The 26,410-nt window shown below is 38.4% G+C and overlaps 1 protein-coding gene across 1 annotated transcript; it reads left to right on the forward strand.

Moving 5' to 3' along the window:
* The first annotated feature begins 1,755 nt into the window (after nt 1–1,755).
* On the forward strand, nt 1,756–17,768 carry LOC132025352 (uncharacterized). The gene is made up of 5 exons (XM_059412502.1): nt 1,756–1,998; nt 2,281–2,546; nt 2,636–2,785; nt 15,394–15,487; nt 16,441–17,768. The coding sequence occupies exons 1-3, from the start codon at nt 1,756–1,758 to the stop codon at nt 2,754–2,756; spliced, it is 630 nt and encodes a 209-aa protein (XP_059268485.1). The 3' UTR covers nt 2,757–2,785; nt 15,394–15,487; nt 16,441–17,768.
* The last annotated feature ends 8,642 nt before the right edge of the window (nt 17,769–26,410 follow it).

A 26,410-nucleotide genomic window follows, 5' to 3' on the forward strand; every position in this document is an offset into this window, starting at 1 on the left:
CTCTCTCTCTCTCACACACACACACACACACACACACACCCTTTTGGAGTCTTACTGCAGAGAGAGAGGGAGAGAGAGATTTCTATATACTCATATATATTTGCTTCATTGACATGTTCTAGTTCTGTCTGCATAAATTTCAAATAATGTGTTCCTAGACCCTCTTTTGTATTTGCCTCCATTCTCTAGAAATTAGGGGGAAAAAAGTGAAACTCATTATCTAAATCTTCAAGTTTGTATTTGGTAGGCTGCACCACTTCCCTGAACCTAAAGGAGACTTTACAGAGCACAATTAGTCAATCCTGACAACTCATTAACAGGAATAGCAAGACTCCATGAGGTCTGAGTTTGAGGTTTGCCATGAGCTAAATTGAGAGTAAGCCTGAGAGAGAAGAATATTAGTTTATTGACTTATTTTGGTTTTTCTTTTCAGTTCCATTTTCTTTATTTCAGAGCCCTTTACTTAAAGCTTCTCTACAGAAATGGTTATTGATCTACAGGCAATTTGCATATGGGCACTAATCACTGTTTTCAAGCACACATCTGGCTTTCAGCCAGATCAGAGCACTCCCACAAATGTATCATTTTAGGGTTGGGCTTCCAGAAAAGTGGAAGAGGAAAACGGAGTCCATAGAGGGAGCTCACTGATTCAAAACTCAAAAGCACAACAATTAAAAGATGAGTCGATGAGGGTAAAAACACTTTATTTGAAACAAGGCAATGGAAAGCATTCACTTGGGTCAAATCATTTTAGAACTGTGAATGGTAGAGTTTTCTTGAATAACTGAATCTTCAGTATCTGTTGAAGAAATATTTCTTTATAGGATAGGAAAATGAGTTAAGGCTTTTTTAAATTTTCTTTCTTTTCTTTTCTTTTCTTTTTTTTTTTTTTTTAATTTGCGGGGCTTTTTGCATCAGTACTCTTATTACCACAGGTGGCTTAATAAAACTTAACATCTTGTCAATCACAAAACCTTCCAGGAGTGTTTCTCAGGCAAAAAGTTCCCAGGAATCCTGCCTTACAGCCCATACTTGTTAGTCCTAGAGAGAGGGGAGTGGACTCCAAGAATGTTACATACAAGACATGATTCTTTGCTTCATAAGCAGAAAGTTGAAACTATTCACCTAAAGGTCTGGTAATGGATCACTTTCTTTGTGTTTGAACTTCTGGCCTTTGCTTGCCAACAGCATTGTCTATTTCATGTCACTGACTTTAAATGATGTGCCCCACTACAAAACGTCTTAAAGCTTTTACTTTTGCCTCCTCCTCGTGCACCATATGCTCCTACCAGTGGGTGAGCCCTTCTGGTGCAAAACCAATGAATGCTTAAATAAATGTACTTATTCTTGAACAGCTTTAGCGAATCCAATATGACCTTCTGCTTTAGACAGGTGTTTGATTAAAAAGGGGTGGGGAACAGAAACCGTAACAACTTGCTGCTCTGGAAAGATGATGACCTCTCTCTAAATAGGTCAAAAAAAGAGTAAAAACCTTCAGCAGAAAAGGAAAATTCTAGCTAAAGTAGAAAATGGTGATGGTACCACCCCAACCCCTACCTTCAGGCTAAAGGAGAGTGGGGTGGGGGGAGTCCGCACACTAATGAGGACCTCCCCCATACCTTCTTCATAGGACTAGAGCTCTTTTGTGGGTATTCTTCCCAGAATGTGAATCAGAGTTAGAACTTACACTTACTTCCCCGGCGAGGGCGTTTCTGCTGAGACGTGGAAGCCAGACGTGCACAGCCGGTCCGTGCGATGATTAACCAGCCCTGGGATCCGAAGAGGCCACTGGAAGGTCCCCAGGGGCAAGTCCAGTTGCGCTGCGTCCTTCCCGACGGTGCAGGACCGTCAGCGCCGCGGGGAGACACGCGGAGAGGGGCGGCAGCGCGGCGTCCGCTAGGCACCCGAGCCGCCGGGAGCTGGCGCTGCTCAGCTCTGCCGCGGACCTCTGCGGCCAGGCGCGCTGGGGCACCGCACTGCGCCGCGCACGGCAGCAGGGTGAGCGAGTGAGGATGCCAGGCCGGTGGGGGGCGGAGGCACGGGGGTGGAGGGTGCGGCAACTCTTCCCTGGAAGGAAGAGAAACAGGTGCAGAAGGAGGGGGGCGACAGTTCCGCAGCGCCAAGGGCTGGACGGAAGTTTCCGTGGCGAAAGAGGGGGACAGTGTCCACAGTGTAGCCTCTGCCTCCGGGTTTGGAAGCCCGCGCGGCGGGACCCTACTCAGCGCGGCGCCCCCTCGCGGATCCCCACCCTACTAACACCTGCAAACTTCTACTTTTCAGCCCACTTCCCAGGTGACCCCAAGTGAGATACTCTGGGCGTGTGCAGCACCCCAACCTCCTTTCCCTTCCACAAACCCCTCCCTTTGCTCTCCGCTCCTCAGTTTCGCGGTAAGAAGCTCCTGGAGTCGGGGTTCACCAAACTGGCCAGGGAAAAGTCGAAGGCGAAAGCGACTGTGGGGCGCCCACCCAGCCTCGGACGAGGGTGCAGCGGTCCCTGGTGCAGCGAGCAAGAGGAGACCTCGGGCTTGCAGGGGGCCGATGCCGAGGTAGAAGCTCTCCACCTTGGAAGGGCTGAGAAAATCCCACAACTTCGACCAGGAGTTGTTTCTTCTTTTGTTTGTTTATTTGCTCACAGGAGCAGAGGTGGGGAGCTGGACCCGCGCAGAACCACAGAAAAACGCCACACAGTTGTGCCAAGGACAAACCCTGGGTACCCTCGCCCGGGGCTGGAGCGCGGGGCGCTGGTGCTCCTCTAACTGGGCGGACGCTGTGCTCCCGCGAGAAGGTAAAGCGAGTTCACGTGCTTTTGCCCACCGAGGGCAATTCCTTTCACAGGTGTCTGCTGACAGTTTTACAAGTTAGGTATTGCGGGTTCAGATTCAAAAGCCCGCGGGCAATCTGGGGGCAGTGTGCTCCGGCTCCCGGCAAAAGCTCTATAGGAAGAGAACACAATGGGTGACAAACGAATCACAGTCTCTTTCTCCAGTTAGTTGATTTCCACATCCTTTGCTCTTCGATCATGACCAAAGCCACTTGTGCCACTGAGTGCGGGCCTCTGGAATTCTTCTTTTGGAGAAGCCCTCTGCTAATGCCTTGAGCCCAATGAGCTGAGGTAGCGGATCAGAGCAGAACAGGACGGTTGCGTCAGTCCACAACGCTGCAGAGTCTGTTTCCTCGAGATTCCTCCCGAGAAGCTCTATTTAGAGCCATTCCTTAGAGAAATTTACGACCAGTCTTTCTTTCCCTTGCTCATTTTTAGAGGGGGCAGCAGAGCATGCCATGTTAAAAAAAGGAAAGCCAGAAATTGGAAACCACAGTCTTTCCTAACTATCCTGTGTTGAGGTTTTGCACTAAATACTTTCCCTCTGTGCCTCAGTCTCTTCATTTCTGAAGTGAGGATGGTCAACAGAGAAAAAGAAAAAAGAAAAGACAAAAGTACCCTCTTCAAAAATATTAGTTATGGCATCCCCTGTAAAGGATTAGATTTTCAGTCTTATCTGGGCTTGCTCACATCCTAGTAATACTGTGTATGTAAGGATCTTTACACTGTGTAATCTGAAATTGATCATCTGGTTAATGTAGAGTTATGCCACAGGAGCATATTTCTGTATAAAAGGAAGCCATTTGGGCTTTTCAATTACCAAGAAACAAAACTAAACAGAACTGCAAATAATATCCAGGATGTTCTACATAGTTGTACTTAAAATATGTTGGCAGATATACTTACCTTGGGGAAATATTCCTTGTTCATACATGTGTTTTATGCAACAGATTCAGCACTTCCTAATATATTTGCTGTGAAGAGTGAACTCTGTACCAAGGAGTTGAAATTTTGGAAGACTAGGAATGCCTTGAAATAACAACCGCAAAAACATGCAAGAAAACAGACAAGCAATCAGATTAATTGCTTTGGAGAGCTGAACTGACTTGACTGACATTGATTCTATGAACATTTTTGCCTCCATTACAACTGGCTTTCAAAAGCTGCCTAGGACTCTTATACAAATATTTATCATAATTATTCCCATACAGACATGTGCGCTTTTAGGAAACACATAGTTCCACAAACATCTTCTCAGCAACTCTGAGAAGATTAAATGATCTCTTTAACTCTCTTCCAGTAAAGTACAGAACCGAATGAAACACTGATCTATTGAAGTTAAAGTTGCTTTATCGCTTGTCTTATTATCAAGGATAGTTTTGGCAGTTAAGTCATGATATTTTTGTGCATTAAGGTCTAACTGATACCTTTTGATGTGCATATGCTCTGTGCTATGGGAACAGGAACCACTCTGATGAGTGCCAATAAACCCTATTGAGATGCTGATATAAGTTTGTGGAAGCAATAGTGAAATGCAGATTAATACAAATTGAAATAGGCCAGGATTGGTGCTGCCTGATTTCTCTGGTGTCAAATCATTAAGCTCCTCAGGCAGTTCAGCAGCTTAGAAGAATAGATGTCCACTGTTCCTCAAATAGGATGTGGACTCCAATTCAGATGCCTACCAGACATGCCAATGACATAAATGCATACACCAGCTAAGCTGTGGGAGACAGTGGGGAGTGGTGGGTGTTAACAATACCGTTGAAAGCACAAAAGTACATGCCTTTTCTGAAGGAGGAGGCTGCTAATTCCACTGAGTTTCCTTGTAAAAATTTAAATTCAATATTGTCAGATCTGACATTTTAAGAGAACAAAAATTCATGTTCTTAAATATCTTTCGAATTTTCAAGGAAAGAAATTAATTCTTGAAAAGTAAAGTCCCTAAGCAGGTCAGATCTATGGAGGCCAAAATAGAGATGGGTAAATAACCCACAGTCTTGTCGGTGGGCCTCCAATAGTGCCGCCTCTGATATGAGCATGTGATGTTTGACGGACCTCCTCAAGCACATCAGACATGGCTCAATCACCATTTCCCCTCCCCCACAAACCATTCCTCAGTGCTCATAAATATAAAAGTAATACAACCATAGATTAATTGCCAAATAAGTAACTTTCTTTTCCACTTTGGGTTGAATAGGTATTCTCAGTGAGACTCCAAAGTAAATGACTTGGCGAATAACTGAACGATCAGTATTTTATGTTGTTAAGATGAAGAAATTTCAGACAAACTCTTTGTTAGAAAAGACAAAGTTAGATAACATTAGTATAGAAGACTATTTATGATGCTTTTTTTTTTTAGATGAAGTACATCATGATATGGATTTCCTTCAGTCTAAATTTATTTTGAAAGCAAAATACACCACCCCATGGCATAAATAATTTTATTGTTTAAAGTAACTTACAACCATTATAAAAATCAAAAACAGGGGAAAAAAACATAGAAAGAAATACACATGATCTATAAAACATTGCTGTCCAATAGAACTTTCTGTAATGATGGTAATGTTCTCTATCTGTATTGTCCAATAAAGTAACCACGCAGCTACTTTTGGGCCTTTGGCTTTTGAACACTTGAAATATGGCTAGTGAAAGGAAACTGAATTTTAAACTTAACTTTTTTAAAAGCACCAAAAACAAAAAGTGTGTTTTAATTCCTAATGGAAATTCTTCCTAGGGTCACTCCTGCCAGAAAGCAAGCTTTTTTTTTTTTTTTCCTCACCTTAATGTCAAGTTTTCCTGAAAGACTTTTTATTTTAAAATATTTTTATTTATTTATTTGAGGGAAAGAGAGAGAGTGAGTGAGAGAGCCGGGGTGGGGGGCATGGGGTTCAGAGGGAGGGGAAGAGAGAGTCTCAAGCAGACTCCCTGCTGAGTGAGGAGAGCAAGCTCAACTTGGGGCTCAGCCCCACAACCCTGAGATCATGACCTGATCTGAAACCAAGAGTCAGACCTTCAGCCAACTGAGTCACCCAGGCGTCCCTTGCTCTCCCTGAAAGACTATTAAATAACTCTCAAGTCATACCAAACTGAATTAAATCCTGTTCAAAACAAAATACTGTAGTGCAGCTGGAGTGTGGAAGCTGATTCCAGAAGGAGAAAAAAGTAAGCTCCAGAGCACCAAATGAGAGAGCAACAAGCCCAAAGAATTCTCTAAACCCCAGTAATGTAAGAAAAGCTCAGTGATGCTAATAAAATAATGAACTTAACTCTGACTAAACAAAAGAAGCTTAATAGCTAGTTAGGAAATTTTAATAATCAAATTAGCTTAACAGTTACAGTGTTTAGGATATTTAAACTGATTCTGTCTTGCTTTATTTAAGTGTTCAACAAATACAATTATTTATTTATTCTTAGGTTTATTAAGTCCTACTTACAGGAATTCATGTTAAAGTTTCAATAGCACTCCCTTTAGTAAAAATTATAGAACCTAGATATCCTAATGGTAATTTGGCTATTTAGTTATAATATTGATTCTCAGTTGGTTGTAAGTATATTTCTGATGGGATGTGTGTCTACCTTTCCTTTCAGGCAGGAAAAGGCACAGTGGAAGTTAATATCCGAACAGATATGGTGGAACTTGCATCAAGTAGACACAGAAAAAAGAGACTGGTTTATATGAATGGAGCTACAGGTGTTTTAACTTTTTAAACAAATCTTTATTTAAGATCAACTCAGTTTTTAAAAACTGGACGGTCTAATCACACTTGAGATGAAAAAGTAATGCTTCCTTCAACACCCTTGCAACCTTGGCTCATTTATAGCAAGCGAGCCAGTAAATGTGTGAATGTGCAAAAAACGGTCATCAAATAATCCATTTCATGAAGCTGATTGGCTAGATTTTCTTTAAAATTTTGTAGGCAGCAGTATGTTATGAAGACAGGTGTCTCACTAAGGAAAAGCAACTAGTCATTCCAAGTGAAATAGATGCTAAATCCTAAATTGAGCATAAATATCATTTGCTATGATTTTTCTCTCTGGATTTGGAGTTTTTATTTTTGTTTTGGATTTTTAATTGCAGATTCAAAGTGATTAAGCAGGATTGTAAGCACTATATGCAACATTTTGCTGAGATTTTTCTCTTTCGGTGATCATCCAAATGGATATTGAGACTGGTAAGGAACCAAATCTAAAACGATATTGAAATGCAAATGATTCACAGTTCAAATTTTAACATCGAACAAAGGAAGGGACATTTTTATGTGGAATTCAGAATTTAATCAATGCAAATTTTCATTTGATTATCTGAAACATGCACAGAAGGCCCATGGCTAAAGAGGAAACACGCACCCTTTTAGAAATTTCAATTTTATTTAATAAGTGTTTATCCTTGCAGCATATAGAGACATAATTTGATATATATTTTTTGAATCATACTCAAAGCTAATTTAATTTTTAATTTTTCTCAAACAAATGCAAGCGAAATCAAAGCTCTCTCTCATGAAATTACTATGGGTACTTCTCGAGAGATGAGAAGTTAAGGATTTATATATAATTTTTACATATCACTTTGGAGATGGTAAAATAGCTTATTGAAGTAAAATTTTTTTAAGACATTAATTAAATAATGCTAGTAGGATTTAATTCAGGACTCACTATTCTTTGTTATAAAAAAGAATTGTGTAAAATCTATATGAATGTTTTACTGCTCACAACTCTTCCCAACAAATCTTTATTCAGTGTCTAATTTGTTACACGTGCTGTGCCAGACAATATCCATGTAACCATGAATTACACACAGACCTGACACTGATTGTCTCTGATCCATTAATGTCTTATACATTTCAAAGTAAAGAAGTACCACAAACAGATTAAGATTCTCTAGTGGACTCTAACATAATAAGTTTGGGGTCACAAGGAAGAGATGGTTAGTTTTTTGTTTGTCTGTTTTTTGTGAGTGGTGTGTGTTGGGAGAATCGGGGAAATGCTTTTTGGGGAAAGTAACACAACTCAGTATAAAGTTAGCTAGAGACCATTTTTTGGCTTTCCCCAGCATAGGCATACCGTTTTCTTCTCCATTGCATTGACCGGGATGTGTGATAGCAAGACAATGTAGAATCCTCTGGGGAAGAACCATCATCTACATATGTCAAAGTAAATTTTTCAAAGTCAAAACCATTATTTACAAACAAAATGTATAGTAAGTACATAACCGATATTTAATTCAGTACTAAGGGCACTGGCACAATAGCAGGATGCCAAAGGCAGATACCTACAGCTAGTCAACATAAGAAAGAATCTTGCATAGAACTGAGACCTTACATATAACATTGGTTGATAGCTTGATAAGCAAAAAGCCATAAATTACAGAAACCATCTGCATCTCGCCTGGAAAATAACCAAACTTAATTTTCTCTAAGCTTGCTTCAAACTTACAGAGACTGGGTTCTCACCAATGGTAAGTGATACACCAAATTAAGTAAGCTTCCGTCTCCTGGCAAGTCCACTGATACTTAGGCTCATAAGGCAGTGCTCCCATCTGACATAGAAAAGCATACGATGCCCACGCTGGTGTTTTTTTTTTTTTTTTTTAAATTGTTGCTTGATAAACCATCCCCAAAATGAGTAGCATAAAACAGTGATTTCATGCTGCTCATGGTGGGTCAGAAATGTGTGCACCGCTTAGTTAGGTGATTTCATCTCGAATCCGTGTGACCTCAGCGGGAGGGGTGGAGCTGCGTGAGTCTCTTCTGGGATGTACCTTCACGCACATGCGTGGGTCTGGGCTGGCTTCTCCGTGGTAGCTGGAGGATGCGTATTTATCTCTCTTCACACACGGAAAACTCAGAGCAGTCAGACTTACTGCATGGCTTTTGGCTTCCCCTAGAAAGAATTTTCAAAAGAGTATTCTAAGACACCCAAGCAAGGATAGCAAGGCTTCTTATGATCAAATCTCCCAAGTTCCAGAACATTTCTTCAGCTACATTCTTTGGGTGAAGCAAGACTCTCAGCTCAGCTTATGAAATGGGAGAAGATGAATATGTTCTGCCTCTGCAGGGGAGTAGGGCATGTGTGCAGGGGGAGGAAAGGAACTGATAGTGACCGGAGAGCAACGTCATCCCTTTGCCTTATATGTATTTTGGATGTATCTCTGTGTGTGTGTGTGTGTGTGTGTGTGTGTGTGTGTAATACATCCATTAAAGAGGGACTCTTCTGGGAAAAGAACAGTAGCCTCAGAAATTCCACAGTGAATTTTTCCGCTTTGGCTTGCAATCTATAAAATTATCAGGGCCAGAGACTGCAAAATCTAAGATCTTCGCTGTCCATGGAGACCCTGGGGCAAGAATACATGAGGAAAATAGAAGGGGTGTTTCTAATATCTGCACTTCGGTGAACACAGTGATTGTGATAGGTGCAAATAAACAACTTTAGGTAGGTTTCTCCCATGATGACTTACTTAAAGTGAATAGTACTTAAACTGGTTCTTAGAAACCCCAGGTAAGATGACAACATAATATTGCCTGATAGCCAATTCCAATATTTAAGTACACCATTCTCAACACAACTTTCATTGAGTAGTAGAGCCCAGGAGGAACAGTGGAGAGATCTGCTCTATCCATGTGTTATTGCTGAGTAATGCCCAGAAGTTGGTCTCACAGGATCTGGGGCACTGCACGGAATCTGGTTTGTTTGCTGTATGATTTGGAAATGTCATTTGATCTTTCTGAGCCTCAGTTTCTCCAACTATAAAATAAGAAGTATGTTCTTAATACTTTAGAATAAGAACACAGTCTTAGTTCTCAAAATTCCACAGGTTGGCTTTGGAAATCTTCAAAATATTTCCTGTATCTCATTACTTCTGATATCTCTCCCTAGCTTTTTCTTAATTTATTATCCATATTCTGTTTTCTTAAGGCCCCTCAAAACAGAACCATAATTAAATGGCCTCAAGTATTTTGAACAGCACAGTAATAGTTTTAGATTAATCTTGAAAACTCTTTAAGAAAAATGAGGGGTGGGAAAAAGCATGTATTGAAATTTCTAAGGGCATCTGACAGTGAAAGTCAATGAAATTACTTAGCTTTTTCCCAACTAAAAACAAAACAAATAAACAAACAAAAAAAAACAAAGATACCTGAATGGTTCAGTCAGTTAAAGTCAGGTAAGCATCCAACCTCAGGTCAAGTCATGATCTCAGGGTCCTGGAGTCCAATCCCCCATCGGGCTCCCTGCCCAGCAGAGAGTCTGCTTCTCCCTCTCCCTCTACCCTCCTCCCCTGCTCTCGCTCTTTCTCTCTTTCACTCAGATAAATAAATAAAATCTTTTAAAACATCATTTATATTACTTCATATCAAAGGAATATTACATGATTTAAAATCAGCTTGTTGTAGTAAATTAATCATGACATTTGATAATTTGGTGATTGATTTGCCCTCTCTGAAAGAAGAGTTATTGACACGTGCCCATACTATGTGATGTTTTCTTTAGGTATAGACTCTGAAACACAGAAGTGAACATTTTCAGATGCCCCTAAGCCGATTGTTCCCAAACCATACACCGAGGAAGCCCAGGCTGCCACAACAAATTCACATGGGAGCTCGTGTGATATTTTAAATTTCGAAGAAATCACAACCATATTTAATATGTTAGATACTTGGTGTCTATTAGATGCTGCACAAAGTACCACTGGAATTTAGTTCACAGTTTCAACATTAAGTTATACTACAAGCCTCCCAATGACCTCATATTTTTGGGAAGCTGGGTTTTTAGTGGCTGCCAAGATAAGAAACAATCACTGTGTGAAAAGTCACTGAGTAAAGGAAATGAGAGTAGTCATTTCCAAATTGATTTCAAAACATGTGGAGTTGTGCAGGGCCCCAGAGACACACATATATCCCATTAGTAAGCAGCCCTCTATTTAAGAATGAAAACACATTACATTATTTATTTATCAATTTATGTTGAAATCGTTTTTTCAAGTGGAAATTAAACTTTAAGGACATACGTGCTTATGAAGTTATTTGTACCCAACTCCTTGATAAATGGCACTGTTTTTTGGTTATGATTTGGCCTCCAAGTCATCATGACATGTATGCCCTCAGGCCATATCTAACTGGGAATCACATTTTGTTCACGTAAGAAGAGTTTGTTTCATTGGGTTAATCATGGGAGCTTTTTAATTGGAATTGAAATTTTTGATTTGAAAATATATTTTTAGTGAAAGACACTCTGGGGAACCTATATTAGAAATAGTTACAGAAAGAGGATTCAATGAAATCTCGTGTGCATAGGCAGGCATACACTGCCTGTATTTTACAGAACTCTGTGAACTCTTCTGCTTTGTCCCAGCCTAGCATGGACAACTGAGTTCCTCCTAGATTGGAAAGTAGGAAGGAGGGTGGGAAGGGTCATAGAGGCCCATGAGGGAAAGAAGAGAGGGGACACTTACTAGCTTAAATCAGAAATATGTATATATTCTATTTTATTGTAGTAGTGTTGTAGCTCTACTAAAATCATTACTAGGAAAACTATCGAATGCAGAAGATGTTAGTACAATAGAATATTCATTTCTAAATGCAAAAACTGTATGTTTAATATAACCACATAATTTTAAATAAGATTCTGAAAAATGACCAGGAGGGAAATATCCTTTAAAGCTAACTATATTTATGCTCTGCGAACTGTGATTTTGTTCTTTCATCTTTCTTCTCAAGCTTTCTTAAGCTCACCTTTTATTTTGACTAAAGAAAATAATAAATATCATATAAAAGTGTACTGAATCCATTATTCAGATATTCATGAAATCTCTTAAAATGAATAGGAGATTTATTGTTTTAGCCACATAGTTCGTTCCTCAAACCCCAGAGCCGGGGTAGCTCTTCCAAATCGGGGTCCATGTTAGAGTCACACATGACACAACTGAGAGGGTCTGATTCTGTAGCACTGGAAGGAACTTGAGTGCCCACATGTGATTCTGTCCTCCCCATTCTCAACTCAGAGTCTCCCCACCTTGAAGCACCTACAACCTTTCCCTATGCCCATACTGGTATGTTTTTTGGTTACCTTTGTCTCTTCCCTAATTCAAACTATTATTCCAAATTCAAATCAAGACACAAGTAAAATCACACGTTCAAAGGATATAGACACCTTTCTCTCAGACTCTTATTTACTTTCACTGAATTCTTTCTATAATCTCCCTCAGTTTCATTCTTTGAGTCCACGATGATGCCACTTCTGTCCGAGATCGTTACGTTACTGTATGTCCATTCTCTTCACCATCTTCCTTTCCTCTTTGAATAAGCCCTTAAAAATTTAAAAAGTAAAGTATGTGGATGTTCTCTCTCTCTCTCTTTTTTTCCCCTTCTCTTTCTTTCCATCATAGCCTCTTCTCAGGAAAGCCTTCGTGGTAATTCATGTGAGTTGCCTGCTATGGGAGGAATCTTACCAGAAAAGTGAACCTGAGAGAGAGGGGTTCTAACTGTGGAATGATTGGCACCAGCCATTATGTAGAAGGGATGTACTTCTGGTTCTGTTTCTACGTCGGGATTTTAGCTGCTGAACCTCCGAACCCTCTGAAAACCTCATTGTCACACATGGGTGATATGCTCAGGAATTTTGTTGACTCTTCAAAATAATTACTGAGATGTTCAATTTAATCCTTTAACATCTAGACCACACTTGAATGAAAATTCCATTTCCTGGCATTTAGTCTATATTTTCCTTATCATCACTGAGTAATTCTCTCAATACTATTAAGTAAAAACAAATATTAAAAAGTGTGATACTCTTCTAGCCATTTTCTTCTCTTTTTTGGCAGTATAAAAAATAGCTCTAATAAGGGTTTTGACCGATTCATTCATCTTGTTCTTGGCTAACACATCAAATCTGATAAAGAAATTGTGTTGTTTGGAGATGCCAATTAATTAAGTTGCCTGTCACAGGGAAGGCATACAGAAAATGTAAATATTGCCTTCTGTTCAGTGGATTATGTATTGTATCCTAGGTATAATACAAGATTATATCTAGATAAGTGTAGCAGAGAAAATATGAATGAGGAATACAGTTCCATAAACCAGGGCTACATTTATCAAACCATGGTGTTAGGCTTCCCATTATCAAGTACACCTGAGGTCCCTCATAGTAATGCAGATTCCAAGACCCCCGGTTGGTCCGAAGCCATGGAAACTCTTAGGAGAGAGAGAGATGGCATCTGCAACATTAGCAAGCTTCCCAGATCATGTGAATGTGTATCTAGTTTTGACCAGTGCTCATCAAGGGGGTGTCCTGCTAATACACCAATAAATAAGGGAGCAAATAAATGAATGAGGGATAATGGCAGAGGGTGTGAGAAAAAATACCTGAATTATCCCAATGTTTTCAGTTCTTCAGAAATTGCTGAGCAATTCATTTCCCATCGCTCCCACAGATTTAATGTTACAGTACCTCTTGTTTCCATAGAGATTTTTAGGTATAAATTATCCAACATCAATTCTTGGTGATACATCTCTTCACCTAATTAATTTTTGAGTTAGAAGTCACTAACGAGAAGTTACTTCCTATAGGAAATAGTCCCGCACCAAGCCTAGCAGGTCAAATATCTCTGTCAGAGAGCTGTGAGCCCCCTGTGTCTCTCTTCAACACATAATATTTCCGGTTTTACATTTTGTGTGACAATTTCACTACCTGATGAACACCTCTCTTCCCAACTTCAGACCCCAAGAGAAACAAAATCCAACAACAGTAACTTTTTAGTGCTTTTTGTGTACAAACAAGAGAATTGAAATGGAAAAGAAATTACCACTTTCCTTCATTTCCTTCCTGATAAGAGGCCTGGATATTAAGCCATCTGCTGCTTGTTCATTTGATCAACGTAGAGAGAACCTTGTATCTTAAAGTCTGAATATTCAGGTTAAACTCTGGGTAAATTGTCATTGATATTTAGCAATCCTGATTTAGGTTATTTAAATTAATTTCTGGGTGAATTGTGCATGGAATGTTTATTTACATTTTCTCAATTCCTAAACTGTTTATTCTTTTGTACAGATAGCACAAGTTGCAGGGATTTAATTTAAAAATCACAAAAGAGTATCTAAGGAAGGAACAAGAATATAGGACAAGCATCCTCATTTGATTTAGCTTGATCTGTCCCTTCTTCCCCAATTGTAAACAGGGGCAGGGAAAGGCCAAAAAATAACAGGAAAGTGGCAGTGAACCTGTTCCCTGTTTGTTCCTTGTTTGTTCTTGAGTATTCTCTCATTTATTTAGTCTACTTCATGACTACAAAATATGTCATCAACATGTTGCTTTTCTTAAAAGTTTAAAACTCTGAAGAGCCATGTTCTCGACCCTTTCACTTAAAGGGTGTCATACTTTGACAATGGGCATCTAAGCCCCCCGTAAGGACTAGAATCTGTAATCTATTAGGTACTTTCCCTCTGAGGAGCACTATAAAGATGGCTTTTTCTATGACTTGAAATATGGATTTTTAAGGTGTTTATTTGAATTCAAATGTATCCTGTGAAATTTTTGTATAAAGTAAATAATAATTACCTTATGCTCTCAAAAGGATTCTTTGCTTAACAAAATATTTGCTACAGAATCAGTGAAAGTGAAACACATTATTTGATTTATAAAAAATTGAATTAACAGGAAAAAGACATATGTTAAAGATAAGGGCAACAGCAACATGGGTTGTATGGTAGTTTGTGAGCAACTAGGATTGAACACAGATTTTTTTATTCATTTTGTACTACACTGACCAACAACTTTGTGGCATGAATTTACTGTGTGCATATGATGGCTATCTAATCTTTCACGATGTTGTTGTAAACAGAGATTAATGAGATTGGGCCTAAGTCATGCAAAAGCCTACAGTCTGGTGCCCAAGAGAGAAGTTTTGAAGTTAATTATATCACAAGGTGGTAAATCCTATGACAAATATGTGATTCATAGAGATCCTTTTATTTGTATCCTGCAGCTGAATAGCTTTCTATTTGATGGAGGCTGGGATAGAGGGTGGCAATTCTAAGCAGGTGAAACAGTAGCAAGCCTACTGAGATATGAAAGGATCTGACGTGAGAACCAGCTGCAGGTTTAGGATGCTTTTTTGCAAGAGCAGCTGGGAAATAATACTGGGAGATACATAATAGTCAGATAATTGAAGGTGTTGTACTCTACTCTAGATAGTTGCATTTTATTTTATTGGTAATCCATAGTCACCAAGGGATTTAAAGCGTGGGAAAGGTGTTTAGTTTAGTTTTGTTTTTTGAGTTTTGTTTAAGAATATTCTGGTAGTGATGAGAGAATTTTTTGAGAGTGGAGTATGACCTAGAGCAGTGATTTACAATCAAGACAGATTGTAAATGAAGAATTTCAAAATATTCTTGTTCCCACCCCAACCTTAAAAAAAAATCACATAGGACTAGGTTCTATATTTTTTTAAAAGCCCCCTTATTAGTTACATATTGCTATATAACAAATTACCACAAACTTTTCAGCTAAAATAGTAAACATCTCAGAGTTTCTGTGGGTAAAGAACTGTAAGGCACTTTAACCAGGTTTTCTGCTTTCAGATCTCTCCCAAGGCTACAATCAAGATGGTGGCTAAGACTAAGGTCTCCTCTGAGGCTCTCCTGGGTCAGGATCTGCTTCTAAGCTTGGATGGCTGTGAGTAGGATTTGGTTACTTGTGGGTTGATGGACTGAGAGCATAGCTTCTTGCTAGCTGTTGCCTGGAAGATGCCCCCCCACTTCTCTTCTTATAAGGCTCTCCCTACAAGGAGGCTTACTTCATCAAGGCCAGCAAGGGAGAGAGTCTACTAGCAAGACAGAAGTTACAGTTTTAGGTAACATAATCTTGAAGGAGACTTTCCATCACCTTTGCCTTCCTCTATTGGTAAGGAATAATCCACATGGTGCCCACACAAAATCTTGAATGCTAGGATTGAGGGGAAATTAGGGGATACCTTTAAGTCTGTCTTATGACAAACTCCATGTGATTCTGATAGTCATTTGGGTTTGAAAACACTCACCCAGAGACTTTAGGGAATACATACAAAAAATGGCAAGGATGAAACTTCAAGGACAGATCTCAAAAACTTCGGAAAAGAAATATCTACAACAGCAGGTGATTATAGAGGTACTGGTTTTGTTAGGGAGGGGATAGCTTGATTATCAAGCCTTGAACTTGGTGATTGAGTATATAATGATGGCTTTAGCCAAAATAATAAGTCAAAAAAAAAAACACCCATTTTGAAAGAATGACAATGGAGTTAGTTTTAGATCTGTTAGAGTTGATGTACATATAGGGTATATTATGAAATAGTATTTACAACTGTGAAATATGGCCAAAGAGAAAGAAAGAAAGAAAGAAAGAAAGAAAGAAAGAAGTGAATACCATGTGTTTTCAGAGATATGGAGTAGCATTGTTTAGCAGATCCTCTAGAGGTTTATTTTATTATCTCGGAAAATGCTCTTTGTTCAACTCACTCTTACAACTGATTAAAGTTCCCAGACTTAGTGAGGTTACATGTTAACTTATATATTTTTGACCAATAGAGTTGCAAATGATTTTCTTTTTTTTTTTTTTTTTTTTTTAAATATTTTATTTATTTATTTGAGAGAGAGACAGCGAGAGAGAGCATGAGCGAGGAGAAGGTCAGAGGGAGAAGCAGACTCCCCGTGGAGCTGGGAGCCCGATGCGGGACTCGATCCCAGGAATCCAGGATCATGACCTGAGCCGAAGGCAGTCGTCCAACCAACTGAGCCACCCAGGCGTCCCGCAAATGATTTTCTGGTATAAGAGATAACCCGAAGTTTGCAGTTTATTTTGTTGTAGGACATTAAGCACTTTGATAACTAAATTAACAATCTTATGTTAATACTTCTTCATCAAGTTGACTATAAATAACTACATCCTCAAATTCTTTCTGAATCACACCTATCATCTCACTGTTTCTGTCATCTTATAATAAGTTGAATAAAATATTTGACACGTGCTCACTGCGGTAGCACATATACTAAAATATTTGACACGTGTTGTTTATATCTGTGTGAGTCATAACACTGTACTAACCAACCAAGAGGTTTCTCACGCTCTCTCCCTCCCTCCCCTTCTCTCCTTCTGAAATTATTTTAATTTGCAATCAAACTTTACCTTGGCTGACTCTCTGATTCACTAGGTTTTATTATTTATAATGATTTCTTGTTCATTTCTGGTTCTTATCTGGAACTTGGTGATTTGTTAGATCACCAAGTTAAATTCTTGTTCCAGTTTGTACATAGCAAGAGTTGTTCCTCAAAAAAATGGCAACAATGACCAGAAAACTGGTTTTATGATCTGGCCATTTGACGACCCCTCCAAAGATGGTAAAGGATCTATTCTCTGTTGCAGTGATAAGTGACAGGGAATTCACTTTCTTATTATTTTGTGATCATTTCTCTATTTCTGTACACAAATCAATTAAGGGAATCATTCTGTGCCCACTAGAGTGGAAACCATCTTTTTGAGGTCTGGAATAGTGAATTTTTCTGTTTCAGTGTTTATTATCCTAGCTGAGTTTATGGAAATGAGGTTGCAAGCTGTGTGCCCGCATATCTGTAATAAAGCAAAGCCTTTTTCTTTTGTATGAGTGTAAAATATTTCCTATTCCCATTAGGTACTAATTAATTAGATTTTGAAGTTCCTCTGATTAAAGGAGCTTTGTTGTAACTGGTTTATAGAGGCTAATAAGACTAATATAAATCTCATATTTCTCCGTGTTTGTACAAAATAAGGAAGGTGAACTCATATTCATGGAATTCATATTTCCATGTGCTAAGCTTTTAAGAAAAAAATTCCTTTTCACTGAGAGAGTGAAGTTATATTTTTATGTAAGACTCCAGGTTCATATGATTACAGTAAATCCTGATACAATTTGGATTACTTAAATAAATTTTATTTAAAAGCACCTCTATACAACTTTTCCTTGATGAGATTATCATATCTGTGTTTGTTTTGATCCCAATTGATACTAGCTCATCTAAACTGCCTAGATTTCTAACACTGTTTTAGTGCTCAACTAACAAAATATTTATAATTATGGGTAAGGTAAAATTGTGTTACTCTAAACTGGATCACAGGGCTGACAAATTGTTTTGTATCAGCACTAATCATGTTTTCTAATGTGTCAGTTTAAAATACAATATCCAAGATCCTTGGTTAACTTTACAACCTTGGACTAATATTAAACCTAGTTAATAGATAATCTTTGGATCCCTGGATAGCTTTTTTTTTTCTTTAAGATTTTATTTATTTATTTGACAGAGAGAGAGAGAGATCACAGGTAGGCAGAGAGGAAGGCAGAGGGAGAGGGGGAAGCAGGCTCCCTGCCGAGCAGAGAGCCCAATGCAGGGCTCGATCCCAGGACCCTGAGATCATGACCTGAGCCGAAGACAGAGGCTTAACCCACTGAGCCACCTAGGTGCCCCCCTTGATAGCTTTTTAAGTAAGAAAGAACACTGATACCTAGCTCATGAAATGTACTTTTTATTATACATCACTTTTATCATTAGTCTACTATATTATAGAGTGGCTACCCTTCAGGTCTTGTTAATGAATATAGCCTGTTATTTTTGTCACTTTTCAGAGACATACAAATGATGTGTGAGGCTCTGGTGGGTGAGTTTTGTCTTCTCCATCACTGGTGTGTGATAAACAATCCTAGATTATGTATTTCCCAGTTAAATAGAAGTTAGCTAATTTGATTAAATGGTATAGTTTTTATGGGTTATTTGAACCTATGGCAGGAGCATATATGTATACGAAACAGAAGTGTATGAAATATGAGGCTTTCTCTTGTTTGCAAAGGAAAAGTTTTGCCCTAAAATAAAATACAAGACTATCTGAAAAATACGAAAGAACATGGTGAAGAGCAAAACTTGATTTTGTACAGCAAGCTGAAGGTTTGAGAGGAGTAAAATTTATGTGCTTTGGTTTATATTACCTGAGATACAAAAGATTTGTGTTAAACTCTTGGCAAAGTTCACCCAGACTGATGGGCTTGTTCAGATGGTATTTTTTTAAGGAGCTTACAGTTTTTTTATTCCCAGATATTGCGTGAATGCATCTAGAACATGGTTTTCTTTCCAGTAGGATAACTTTGCTTAGAGTACTTAGTCTGCTCATAATAAGATACCGTAAATTATTTGTTTGCTTTACCTTCTATGCAATCCGCCCAGATAACCGATAATCTGGAATAATTTTCTTGTGCTCCAGATTGACTGTTTCATGCCCTCGATTACTTAAGAAAACAACAGGAGATGAGATTCATTTATTTGCATTATTAAAAAAGGATCTAGAAATAATTAAGTCTTTTTATTATGCTCCATGTTTCTTAATTAGCTCCAACAGTAGTTGTAAGATTTCCCTGAGCAGAGTTGTTAAAGAATAATTTTGTACTGGTAAAATGTTACTAATATAAATTTTTCAAAGATAAAAGATGGACTGGAAGCCAAAGGTGTTTTAACAATCTCGCTGACCACGTGTCTTCAGGTTCAGGGGAAACATCAAAGAAATTCTTATAAAAAAATTATAGTAGCAGATTTGATGGTCTCCCCTCCTGATATTGTTGGTTTGACAATAAATTAACTATCGTCATTATGTCATTTTTGTAGCACGAGATTTACTTTGAGGTTTAAAGTGTTGATATAAACTCAGATTAGAATCTTTGTCTTTAGTCAAAACAATTTCTAAGCCTCCAGGAGAGGATCCTAAGAGATACTCAACAATTGCTATTTCAGGGTATATGCTATCAAGGTGCCTGGGTGTCTCAGTCGGTTAAGTGTCTGCCTTTGGCTCAGATCATGGTCACAGAGTCCTGGGCTCAAGCCCTGCATTGGGCTTCCTGATCAGTGGGGAGCTTGCTTCTCTCACTCCCTCTGTAGCTCCCCTTGATTGTGCTCACTCTCTCTATCAAATAAATGAATAGAATCTTAAAAAGAAGAAGAAGAAGAAGAAGAAGAAGAAGAAGAAGAATATGCTCTCGCATTCAGATTTCCAGGCTGATTTGCCTTGTTTGTCTTTGAGATTGTGCCAGGGAACTGAGTTAGGATTTCCAGAGCTTATTTTTTTTAATGAAGAAGCACACAACTTCATGAGAGCAGAGGACTGACCCAAGATATGGTGATTCAAAAATAAATTGCACAGAACTGAAAAAAAACCCTGATAAATGATGTTTCATTTTGATTATTTATTTGGAATATTGCTGATACCATGTTTAATGTTTTGTCTTCTAAGGAATACATGAAGAGGCCTTGTTTCCTTCTCCTTAAGCTTTCTCTAGCCCTCAATTTAGAAGACTATGTATTTGGAGACTGAATTTTAAACTAAATATTGGTAAAATGAAATATGTTTTAAAACTGTATCTGACAGGGAGCCTGCGTGGCTCAGTTGGTAAAGCATCTGCCTTTGATTCAGGTCATGATCCCAGAGCCGTGGGATCAAGTCTCACATCAGGCTCCCTACTCAGTGGAGAGTGACTTCTCCCTATCTTTCTGACCCTCCTCCCTGCCTCTGTGCTCTCTCTCTCTCTCTCTTCCTATTTCAAATAAATAATAAATTTTTAAAAATGGTATCTGACTTTCACTGACCCCTCAGAATTTAGAAACAAATATTTTGACTAAGTCTCCTTACTCTTTAAGGCAATACAGTTATTTACATAGGCTTAATAACGATCTGTCCCACATTTTACCAGGGCTCGATTGGACAAGTTGCTTCTTTAATGAAGGTCATCATACAGTACAACCTTTGAGAATGGATCTCATTTATTCAAGTTTGGCAGGGCCAACAGTTAAAGTAAGGATTGTACGTATGTATGTAGAACCAATACCTACAGAACCAATAGAGTAATGCAGATCTTGTACCTCTTTTATGGTTTAGGGGGTCCCTAAGCTTCACAGTTTAATGAAAGTCATTCCTGGAAGTATGCACTGTAGGATCTATAGTAGGAAGAAAGTCACTCAAATTTATTCATTGGTTGAGAAATTTTCCTGGGCTTTGTTCCTTAGCCTTGAAATGAAAGCAAATAGCAAGGGGTTTTCAAAGTCCAATGTGAGATACCCTAACACATTTCCAAGTAGAAATTATTCCTTTGGCATCAGGCATTACTCAATACTGCATGGCTCTAATCCAGTAAGATTAGATTTAAGGATGACCTTTGGATTTGCTGGGTAAGGGAGACTTGAGAAAGTGGGAACAGCCAGGTTAGGGCACTCTGTCATGGGACTTAGCTAGGGATGGAAGGAGAAATATTCATTGGCGGCTAGAAGTGGGGTGCGGTGTCAAAGAAGAAGATTCTTTGTAAAGATAGGTGGAACTTGATTGTGACTGGGAAGACCTAAAAAAAGCGTTAAAAGGATAATGGATGAAGCCAGACTCTAAATAAAATAGAACAAGATATAATCAAGTGCAAAGAGAGGTGTCATTCCTAAATTAGAGGGATGACTTTTAACCTGAGACTGGAGGGGAAGCACAGGAGGAAGAAGGTTAACATAGATACATTTGTAGGTAGGGGAGAGGATGGAATTTATTAAGGATATACCTTCGAGTTATTTTAATTATGAAGTAGATGGCCTGTTGGCTTGTTCAGAATGTGAGTTTGGATGTAGTTGGGGGCTTTAGGGGTAAAGTGGTTTGCAAAGGCAGTTCATGTTGTTGAGTTCCTGGGTAACTTCCATCCCATCTCTGTGGGAGTTTTGCTCATGCACCCAGTAAGAATTCACTCTGCAGAGCAGGCCATCTTCTCATTGAGTGCTTTCAGTGTTTGAGTAAACATTCATGTGGTTCACAAGTGTCATCTCTCTAGGTCTTTTCTCAGATACCCACCAATCCCTTCCCCCTGCAAGTCTCATTCCCGCTATTGCTCTAATGACTTCAAGAAGTCACTGGAAATTTCCTATAAATGTTTGTGGACCCATACTTCTGGCCATCTTGTCTTCCAGAAAAATTTGTGAAAACCAGAAGTGCCATTTAAAATTATGCCCCACTTGAAGTCGTTCCTTCCAGACCATCTTTCGGGACCACCCCTTTGCTGATGAATCCTATGGCTTTTCACTCCTGGAGGGAGCCAACTTAAGATGCAGAAGGATTTGGAAATTAAACTCATATTTTCATCACTTTGTTGTAGTGATGACACTATGGAGTGTCACAGTCCTCCCCCTAGAGGTCTTGTATCTGTCCTGAAAAAGAGGCATCCATTATCAAAGTAGGCACAACACATTAATGCGAGCCAGTTGCTTCTGTAACTTGTAGATTCTTCACTCGTTCAAGCCATGGAATTGTTTTTAATACATGTATTTGTTGTTGGAGTGCCACTAGGAGTACCCAGGTTTAGGGCTTCATAGAATAGTCAAAACCAAACAGTCCATGATGGGAAAAGCTCAGATTGTATGTTTTCTCAGTGTCCCGTGGACAGGCCGTCACTCTCTTAAAAGTTTCTATTGAAAACTAACAGCAGTATCTCAACATAATGTTTTTGGCCAAGAAGACTTTGCTTTGAAGTCTGAGGGACTAGATATTTGTGACTTCCCTGCTGAGCCCTGGGAGAGGTATTGCAGAACATAGACATATAAAGACTTATTAGATTAGTTGGATCAAAAGGGCCAAGTGACATCAGTTTACACTTCTGTCATCCAGTCACGAATGCTTCTCTTTCTCTGGGCTCTATTCAAATGTAACAGTTCCTAGATTCATGATAAGTTGGTTGGTGGAATATGACCAAAGGTAGTTTTCTGTTGCTCCTAAAATCCAAAGATATCTACCAAGTGACCAATGTATATCACTTTTAGGGGTAGTCAATGCAATTAATCTTACATTCTAAAGAGGTATTTCTACATAACTAAGACCATGGGGCCACCAAAGCATGACTAAAGTAACAGATCTTGAATTTTCATAGGATTTATTTCTTATTCTTGATGGAAAATTTAGGGTGCTTGATGCTTCTTCTCAGCAGGTCCCATGATGTGAGCACATACTTAATCCTTGGGTATGCTGCAATAATCAAAGTTTCCATTGATTTACTTTGGTACAAAGTTAGGGACCTGACAGTCCTGAGATGTAGGAGAGTGATGGGATATGGCTGTAGCTGCTAGAAAGAAGCAAAGTTCTGGTAATCCCTACGTACTGTGGTTAAATTGTAAAATATGTGATGTCCAAAGCTGAATTCCAGGTCCTAAGAGCTGTTTTGGTTTACTCTAGTTAACCAAATAGTTAATGGAATACACCTTAACCACCTTTAGTGGCAATTATTGCCACTAAATTATACAATGTCTGTAGAGACTAAATAAAGGAGAAAGTGGGGGAAATAGAAGAATCACTGCTTCTGAATTTTGAAACACAGAATCTGAAACACAGAATCACTGCTTTGGTGTTTGATGGTGGCACTAATATCTGTGATTTCCTAAGACATCGTTTTCTTCATTTTTGGCAAGGAAAGAGGGCTCCACAGACATTACTTGATACTTCACGATGTTTCTCATTTCACAGAAGAGATAAGCAATGTGGAGGCCATGAGAGTCGGCGAGTAGATCAACACCAACCAGACGTTCAGAAATTGGGATGATTTGCACACTCTGGAGTCAAAGATTATGACCCAAACTCCTTAAACCAAATCATTCTAATTAACCTTGACTGTGATTAATGGAGAGCAATGGTTTCTAGCTTCTGAGACCCAGGAATTACTAACTTTCTTCTCACTGAACAGTTAGGGGTCTGTGAACTGACTCAGACCCAAGAGTTGAGTTAGAGCCCATGGCTTTCCCTCATGGTAACTCCATGAAGTTCTAGTTTTCTTTTTCTCCTTCTTTTCTTTTTATGATGGGAGTGGGAAGCAGAGCAATGTGGCAGAGAATAAGAAGTTATACAATTTATTTTAGGTAATAATCTAGAGGGATGACAAATCTTTCAGTCTTAGGGATCCCAGAGCTGATTAGCCATTAGTTATTAGATGGATCAAAACATTCTGCTTGCTCTTCTAGGGAAAATGTCTATTATGGAATCCACACTCATCTTTCCTCTAACAGTTAAATTCTATTGTTTGGCTTTTTCCACTGGGGACCCCATCATCTCCTATGGCTATCAGGAAGCCCATTTTAATGGCAGCCTCTCCGTGCTTATATCTGCTCTACAAATAGTCACCACCATGTTTCTCAAGAAGATTTGTGCTGTTTTTACCAATGATTTTCTTCAGTGACCTGGTGAAGAGAATGTTCTGTATTCTCTTTCAGGGAAGATACTTAAAGGAACAAATGAATGGTTGATGTGTTATAAATACATGCCAACATTTATTTCTCCTTAACTTTTTGAATAGTATTTCACACTGCTAGAGACACCGTTCTAGAGGATACACTTAAAAAATTTGTGAGGACTTTTTTGGAGACCACAAGGATGGGGATTGGGAGGGTACTACTTCCATTTAGCAAGCAAGGTTAAAGGATTCTAGGCATCTTGAAGTACCAAGACAGATCCTCACTATAAATATCCTGTGTGCCATATAATTCTTGAGTGTAATTGTGTATGGGAAAATTGAGTTGAGCCTGGGAATTACCTCTTTGTCATATAAGAAGTACAAATTATTTTTTGTATAGTTTTAAAAATTCTGATTTTTGTAGCAATACAGAGACATACAAATTGAGGGGATACTGTAATTTGTTTCTGTCCTTAACCTTACTAAGAGTTTTTCACCATTTTGGTAAATCTCATCACTCATAGTGTATTTATTTTATTTGAATTATCCATAAACTAATTTTATTAGTTCAAATTTGTAGGTGTTATGTCACAAGAATGTAATTCATCTACAAAGGCTTCTATCTATATTACATATTTCAAAATGTTAATATTCAAGTCAATATTTAATATGGGGTTTTCTAATTTTATATAAAAATGGACAGTTACTACATTCCCACTTTTAGATAGGAACTCTGAAAACAAAAAGCTTCATTTTGCAAAGAAAAAATATGTGTATTAGAGTCCCCAGATTTAAAGGAAGACTGTTTTTTCCCTAGAATATTAAGAATAACCTAGGAATTAGGATAAAGCTTTCATTGTTTCTTACAAAATAATGCAAAGAATCACAAACTTTATAAGACACACAAATTGCTGAAAAATTAATTTGCCAGCTGTATGACAAATACAACAATGAAAAAAAATCCAAATAAAATCATTCCATCTATTCCACTGAGCAATTATATTGTTTCAAGATGAGGAAAAACATAGAAAATCATCTGTGTAATGAACTGCATTCAAGCAAATTTTTATGACAAGTGGATGTGAGCACCTTTTGTGTTAAAAGAAAAAACACTTCCCTAATTGCATATGTGGGGCTTATAAAAAATAAAAGAAAAATCATGGAGGACATGTTATTTTTAAAATTACTGATAGCAGCATTTCCACTTTTGTGTGGAAGTAACAGCGTTTGAAATTACCCTGAGGCTGTAAACAAGTAGAAAATTGAACAAAACAGAAAACAATTGTACTTATAGATTAGAAGATAGGACAGGACCTTGGCCCTGGTAGAAAATAAACACATGAGGTGTGCTCTATAGTTCCACCAGTTTTCTTCCTAGAGAAAACTTCAAGACTGTAGAAAGGTATAAAATAAAATTCTAAACATGGCCCATTAGTCTCACTGACCTGAGAAGACAGTGATTGAAATTTGGGGAGGTAATGTGATCAAGAATTTACAGGACAGAATATCAAAAAAAGAGAACCTTTAAGTGAAAGAGTTATATAATCTGTCTTTTGGGTCTTTGATTGAACAGTAATCTGTGCATGCATAGGGTGAGACCTCATGAGACTAGAGAAAAACAACACTCTTGGAAAGAAGAATTACTAGAAAACTGTAATACAAAAACTCCCCAGAGCTCATACAGGGGCTGAGAATGATTTGAGTTCTCAGTACCTAGAGTTGAGAGGACTCACTTGACATATAGGGCCATCAATTGAGATTCAAAAAATGGTTATGGCTAAGAAGTGGGAAAATAACCCAAGGGTAGAGGATACTAGAAAAGCTAGAAAAGCCACCCTGAAAAACAAAAACAAAAACAAAACACTTAAAAACAAGCTTGTCCCACAAGTTACTCAGCTACCTACTAGGACAAATGCCAACAGGAGTAAAAGGAATACAATAAAATCAGGCACTCAACAACATAAAAATTGTTAATATCAGGCATCCAGTAAAAAATAAGTAAACAATCAAAGAGGTAGGAAAATGTGGCTCATAACCAGTAGAAAAATCAGATAATAGAAACAGACACAGAAATGGCAAATACGTTAGAATTAGCAAACAAGAACCTACTTAATAGTTTTTTTAGGTGTTCTGAATATTCTCAAGGATGTACTGGACACATCTTAATCTTCATAATTAAGAGGAAAATGGAATATGTGAAAAAGAACACTTCTAGATATGAAAAATACAGTGTTTGAAATAAAAAATTTGCTAGGTGCAATTACCAGCAAATTAGACCCTGTAGGGCGGGGTTGGAGAAGAACAGTGAATTTGAGGTTAAAGAGCAAAACTAGTCAAAGGGAATAAAAATATGTGTATGTATATAATAC

This window comes from Mustela nigripes, chromosome 1, assembly GCF_022355385.1.
Source record: "Mustela nigripes isolate SB6536 chromosome 1, MUSNIG.SB6536, whole genome shotgun sequence".
Classification (NCBI taxonomy): domain Eukaryota; kingdom Metazoa; phylum Chordata; class Mammalia; order Carnivora; family Mustelidae; genus Mustela; species Mustela nigripes.

Bases quoted from the DNA above. Each gene is read 5' to 3' on its own strand.
- LOC132025352 (XM_059412502.1), top strand. From the start codon at position 1,756: ATGATTAACCAGCCCTGGGATCCGAAGAGGCCACTGGAAGGTCCCCAG. The intron at 1,999-2,280 runs GTGAGCGAGTGA...TCTACTTTTCAG, and splicing joins GCGCCGCGCACGGCAGCAGG to CCCACTTCCCAGGTGACCCC. The intron at 2,547-2,635 runs GTAGAAGCTCTC...ATTTGCTCACAG, and splicing joins TGCAGGGGGCCGATGCCGAG to GAGCAGAGGTGGGGAGCTGG.